The sequence below is a fragment of the Actinia tenebrosa genome, unplaced genomic scaffold (assembly GCF_029948245.1).
Source record: "Actinia tenebrosa isolate PJP-AT-01 unplaced genomic scaffold, QUT_ActTen_1.0 PGA_scaffold14__42_contigs__length_11649687, whole genome shotgun sequence".
Taxonomy (NCBI): domain Eukaryota; kingdom Metazoa; phylum Cnidaria; class Anthozoa; order Actiniaria; family Actiniidae; genus Actinia; species Actinia tenebrosa.
In genome coordinates, this window is record NW_028292574.1 from 4,738,365 (window position 1) to 4,745,257 (window position 6,893).

Sequence of the window (6,893 nt, forward strand, 5' to 3'; positions counted from 1 at the left end):
CTTGAACCAGCTAATGTGAGCCAAAACATCGGAAAACATCCCTATGATTGATCCTTTGAGATTATATATCGTTTGTTGAATAAGATGAATTAAGATTCTTAAAGTGATAAAATTAAAACAAAATAGAAGAATAGCAGCCAATGAATAGGCGGTGGTTGTGAAAATAAGATGTCAAAACGAATAATTAATGCTTCCGACAATGGATAACGAGCAAAGAAATCATTTGAAGGTAAATACGTTCGGCGCGTACGTCAGAATCTTCAGACTTAGCTGAGTGCCTAAAAATAAACTTGAAACAAAGAAAGAGATGGATGGATGGATGGATGGATGGATGGATGGATGGATGGATGGATGGATGGATGGATGGATGGATGGATGGATGGATGGATGGATGGATGGATGGATGGATGGATGGATGGATGGATGGATGGATGGATGGATGGATGGATGAGCAATCCATGTCGTCCAGTTTCATATTTACCTCTAGCTTATTCTAAGGACAGCATTGTTAATGGATTTCATTTCAGATGAAACCAAACCTTGTCTACGTGGTACATTAGCTTGTAGACTGCCTTGGTCAGTTTTCATTTTGCAACCCGCCAACCCGTTGTTACAGATAAATTGGCCCTACATACTAACTGATATGGCTCGCATTTGATTCATTAAAACCAATAGATTACAACGGAAAATTTTCACTTTAGTAGGCTTTTTAGAGCTTTTTAAAGCTGTATAAACATGGCTTGAAGTTCTAATGGATTTTACATTACAGCTCGTTTCCTGAACATTATGTTTTGAAATATTATACTAAGTAAGAACGATGAGCTCGAATAAGTCAAAACGCGCGCACTTCGAATTCGGTCATTGAAAACATCTCACCTGCACAGTCAGAGAAAAGCACCCAGTTTGTGACGAAAAAATCATTACCTATCTTTTCGACCCTGTGTTTTTTTCCATTAGCCAAATAAAGGCTATTTGCGATGAGAACTTCAGGGCTACAAGAGATGGCAATTGAGTTGGAGAAACAACCAGGGAGAGTTTCCCGATGGCCACACCACTCCTCGAAACAGTTCGGGTTAAATCCTATCTACGCGAAAAACAACATAGAATAACACTAAATATAAATATGAAAAATAAAATTAACATGATCAATCTGTATTTTTTTTCTTACTTAGAGTACTTACGGCTTCTAACAAGGCTTATCAGATCAGATTAGATCAGATTAATAATAATATTTAACGTAGGAATTTGAAACAAAAATATACCGCTCGAGTACAATATTGACCTTGTTGCTAATGGAGACCTTCATGTGAAAATAGTCAAAGCCTGAAGATCATAAAGCTGGTGCTTCCCGCAGACACCCAAAGGTTAGCTTAGAAACGTGTGTTCTGCTTCTTTTCGCGTGACATTCACATTCAAATAGTATAAGTATTGTCGGAGTACGTCCTCAAACACGTCTGCTTAAGCAGCATTAGAACTTTCTAAATGAGAAATCAGTTAGAAAAAAGGAATTGTCGACAACAACTACTGATTAAACCAATGAAAAGCGTACTATGACAATTAACTTCCCGAGTTTTGTGGTTTTGCTTCCAGTAAGGAGTATTTTATTTACTTTCCAACATGAAAAAGGTCGAATAATGAAGCATATTTTATTCTTCTACCGGCGTCAGTCCACGGAATACAAACTTAATGAATTTTCCAAAAAGTTGTCATTATAAAAAATGATTTGTGGTTGGCTCTATTTATTTAAATCTTTCATCATTAGTTTCTTTTTAAGAAAAAGAAAACATTTAGATTTAAAAAAACCACATTTCTTGGAATAGCAATGAAGCACAAATCGTAATACCATTTTCTTTCTTTTTTCTATACAAGCCTTTCCTGAGTATAGCTTTTACTTGTTCATACGGTTTTTTCTCACCAAATTATTCGAACATTCGGCACATTATACGGGTTTGCGCATGTATTCCTCAGTTCTTTTTCTGGTGAATCTCACAGCGTTTCAGCTCCCACATGGACCAACGTTACGATACGAGCTATAACTGACCAAAGAATCATTCACTTAATCGCTGTTCATAGCAAGGGGTTAATCATTTACGGTCTAGGGGCCGACTAACCTCTCCCTTAGGCTTCGTCCGAGCTTCCTGATCAGTCACTGGATAGCGGTGTCGGGGTCGAAATCTCCGGCATAGCCGTAAATGCTTCGCGCTGCCATACTGCGCTTCAGCACAGGGCCTGGAGGTATGGTCCATGTTTAATCAAGTTAAAAAATAATTAGAGAAAAAATTCAATATATTGATGGTGCAAGTTTCATTCATAAAGCGGAGTATGCGCATGCGTGCTCAAAAGTAATCAGTGAGCATGTGCAAGCCAAACCAGAAATTACCAGTCATGGCTGGTGCCCCGCAAAAAGGGGAAAAAATGATGTTGGAATCTGAAGCGCTTATACCATTTAAGTCAATGAATCTCGTTGGAAATTCATTCGCTAATGGCAAGAAAAGAGCGGGAAACTTTGACTTTTTACAAATGGTACACGCGTCTACGAAAAGAGCGGGAAAAGTGGATTACCTTAATCGGAAGACCGAGTTTTCTGCAACTTTCCGATTAGAATGACATATACCATTTTATTTTTCGAATAGTGATTTTAAAAGCACCCCTGGTCTATTTTGGGTAAAGGACACTTCTACCCAATCTAGACCACAATGCATTATGCTCTATTGATGAAGATTGTGAATGTTAATATTTAATTCTAAGTGATGAAGACCCGGTTTACATATGAAAATGAAGAATTCATTTAACGTGACACTTAACAGTACCGCGAAAATATTGAAAAACTATTATATATAAAGATAAAATATTAATGCATGGTCATTTACCCAAGGTCTCTGTAATCTAACACGGACTCTACAATATAAATCCTTTCTTTTTTTCCCCAGATTGCACACGGATAACACTAAGATGATCAAGGTCTTCCTGGCCGTATTTGCGTTGGAATTTTTGCCGCTGTCTTGCCTCACGGACTAAGCGGTTGTATCTTGTCCAACGATCAAAGATTATCGGTAAGATGGGAGCCATGACAATTACACCAGATATTGCACAAACAGCACCAGAAAGTTTACCAACTGAAACGAAAAGAAATGCCAAATTAAATTAGTTTTTTCTAAATGAATTTCAACTGAGAATTTTTACTAATAGGGTCCTGAATGATTAAAATGGGAGCTGGGATTCGCTTTTTGGGCGGGAAAATGGGATTAGGACCCCCCCCCCCCCCCCCCTCCCCCATTCAGTACCCTCAATTAAGAGTTGCATCGATCGTTGTGACTGGATTTTGCTCATTTTTAAGCCGGGTTTTCACTTGCGACGGCTGAGTTGTAATCGGAGTCAGAAACGCGCCGAAATCGGACTGATCTAGAAAGTTTACCTTTTTCTTTCCTGGTGCTTACATTTATGACAAGCAGTCATCTGCAGTTTCACAAATAACTGCTTTGGACTCCGATTCCAACAACAACCAGCCTAAAGACGCGATTACACGGAAAACCTTTTCTCTGCAACTTGCCTCGCGACAGCGTGGCGATACAAGCTGCAAGAGACGAATTCTAGTACTTTTTCAATTTTATTTCTTTTCAAATTGCGCTGTAGGTTACGCGCTGCAATGCTCCATGTAACTTGTGTCGCAACCCTTTTGCGAGACAAGTTGCAACACAGAAATATGCTCCGTGTAATCGCGCCTTTTTGACGATGTTTTAATACTTCCATTAACCCTCAACCTAAAGCTACTCACCATTACTAACAGGAACCATGTCCCCATAACCAATCGTCATACTGGAAATAAACGCCCACCACAAGGCAGAAGGAATACTCGTGAAGTTCGTATCTGATGCTGCCCATATATGTTCGAAGTAATACGTCACACTCGCAAAAAACAACGACTGGACAAACATCAGAAAAAGCAGCATCCACAGATCTCTGTGTCCCGACGAAAGAGTCTGGATAATGATTTTTAGACTTGCTGTGTAACGTGAAATCTTGAGGACACGAAATATTTTTCCTAGACGTAAAACTCTCAAGACGGATAGCGACGCCCCAATTACACTCATGTCAAGTAAAAGACTGATGTGGAACGGAATAATTGCTACAAGATCAATAATGTTAAGAATATTTTTAAGGAATTTACGTTTATTCCAGCTGACTATGAACCGTGCTATTAGCTCAAGTGTGAAAAATGCAATACATGTCGCTTCAGAGACAAAGATCCAATAGTTTGTATTCTGGTTTGTTCTGTACAGTTTTTCTCTCGCTGTAGAGGAGTTAGAGGGGCTCTCAACAGCAGTTAAATCTTGTTCAAAAGAATCAATACATAGAAGAAGCACAGAAAATACAATAACTACTAGTGAAAACAAATTGTACGCTCGACTTGCCATGTTCGCTTCTGGTTTTTCTAACAACAGCCATATAATTCTTCTTATATCGTAGCCTTGTTCCTGTTGAAGCTGGTCTGAAGCAGTGGTTATGTCAAATAATCTATCCTTTTCTCCTTCATTAAGGTATTCATAAACCCCAAAGAAGGTCAATTCATCTGCAAATAGCTGTTCAGGAATGTTTGGAGGTTTGATTAACTCGCCATGTTGATAAAAGTTGTAGATTGATTCAGCTACAATTCGATTATGATCAAAAAAGTATTCGTTTTTCTTAAAGTCGTAGAATTTTTTCCTCTGTTTAGGATCGGCCAGCAAACTCTTAGGATACTTTAGTAGCTTCTCATACGGAATGATATAGTATTTTCCACTCACATTTACATTAATACCTTCAATCTTTTGTCTTGGCTCATTTTTTTCACTCTGTGATTTTTCCAAGTGTCTTTTCTTCATTAACCTTAACTGTTGTTTTGGCGAATGTGCCGCGGCACACCTTTCTTGCTTGAGAACAGCATTTCGAGGGTCATTTAGAGCCTCTAAGCTGCCTAAATAAGAATTCATCTTTCTCGATACGACTCTCTTGCTTGTATAAAGACTATAAAGTTTGTTAAAGTTGGAAGTCACACTTCAGTGACCTAAACATATTTGCATCATAAAAATAACCACAGGGACCCCAAAATTATTTTTTCGGGTGGATTTCTTCCCAACTTGTACCGGAGCCCACGTTCCTCTTGGTCAGCAGTATTTTCCTCAACCTCGGAACGGCCAAATACGGATCGATTTTTTTTGCAACTCTGACATTAAGGACTATCTACTGATCAAGGATTTTGACTCTACTCAATGTCCTTGCAGCAGCAGGTAGGGGGACTCGCGATCGATGCCAAAGATATACGGGTTTAACTCGCGGATTTACGAAGACGGGTACAGCAGATTTATCGCAAACGGAGGTTAAAATATCTTATAAATATACGATGCACGAATGTAAGAAGTTCGTTAACGACTTTTGCATAATTTGTCTAAGACTTAAAGTTATCGTACCTAAGCCAGAACCCTTTTGGTGTTGTGGTAAAAAAATGCAAATAGAAGATGACACGTCAGCACAGTGTTACGAGTGTGGTAAGAATATTCGTAATGCCGTACCAAATGCTACCAAAGAGCAATATTACGCCAATGGAGGTCGTAAGAAAACGCCATATAAGAGATTAAAATACTTCAGGGACTGGATGAGTCATATCCAAGGTTTACATCCGATATATTTAAGCGACGAAGTAAAGAAGAAAATCATAGACCATTTAGAAGAGCCAACCCCGCAAAGTCTACGGAAAACGCTGAAAAAATTAAAACTAGGGAAATATTACAAAGCTATTCCCTATCTTTTGTCTGAAATTACCGGTAAGTCTATTCCCGAGGTTTCTGATATGACAAAAGCCGAGTGGATGTTTTGTCGGCTGGATAAGGATATTCCTTATTACCCTGACGTAATCTACGAAATATTTTACGAAATTGACCCCAACCACCCCCTGTTAGGATGGATTCCGAGAAGATAGTGAATCTTATGGCATAAGATGAGCGAATAGCATAAATCTTATGCCATAAGATGAGCGAATAGCATAAATCTTATGCCATAAGATGAGTAATTAGCATAAATCTTATGGCATAAGATTACGCGTAATTTCCAGACTGACGTTCGATATGTAAATAGAATCCTGTCACGATATTTACTGAGCAAGCTTTCTTTGAAGCTCTTCTTTCGCTTCTTGGTAGATCTTTTTGCGAGATTCCTCGGAAAGATCTTTTACGACTGTTTTTTTATTCCTTATGTCCGTCTTTAGTTTCTCGTATTTGTCTTCTTCGGCCAGAATAAGCGAGAATTCTACGTCGTCTATCTTTCTGTCACGCAAAGCCTTTGAGACAAGATCGGTAATAGTATTTACTTTAGCCCTAGATAGAGCTATTGTCGTGTCATGCTTGGATATTTTCGTGGATAGCTTTTTCATAATACCCGTAGCAACAGCCGAAATGATACCACAAGCTGCCCCAACGCCGGCCAAAGGAACTCCAACGATTATTCCCGGCCCAGTAAGCGAAGTAGCAACGCCGGAGCCCGTTAACACAACAGAAATGGATCCTGAAGTTATCGCAATCTTATGTAGCGTACTCCGGGCTCTGACGTATTTCTTCCTAACTTTTTCGTAGTGTTTTGCTTGTCCTTCCAAGTAAGCCAGGATTAAGTTTGCTTTGTTGAGCCTAAAGTTTTCGGCGTTTAGTTCGTTAGGTGTAGTATAGGGAACATCTGGGTACAACTGAGGTGCTGATGGTATAACATCCATTATATATACTAATGTACGACGCTTTTGGGAATGATATTGAGGAGCAGCCACATCACAACAACCGGGATTACTGGAACTGGAGGGCCTTTAGGAAGATGTTTCCGCATGCAGACCCTAGTAAGTTCAAAAGGAGACCCGATGGGATTTACTTCAA

The 6,893-nt window shown here is 39.1% G+C and overlaps 1 protein-coding gene across 1 annotated transcript; it reads right to left on the reverse strand.

Moving 5' to 3' along the window:
* Positions 1-1,739: 1,739 nt before the first annotated feature.
* On the reverse strand, positions 1,740-5,403 carry LOC116307750 (potassium voltage-gated channel subfamily A member 10). The gene is made up of 2 exons (XM_031718051.2): positions 3,776-5,403; positions 1,740-3,116 (listed from the first exon to the last, which is right to left on the reverse strand). The coding sequence occupies exons 1-2, from the start codon at positions 4,968-4,970 to the stop codon at positions 2,899-2,901; spliced, it is 1,413 nt and encodes a 470-aa protein (XP_031573911.2). The 5' UTR covers positions 4,971-5,403; the 3' UTR covers positions 1,740-2,898.
* Positions 5,404-6,893: the final 1,490 nt, after the last annotated feature.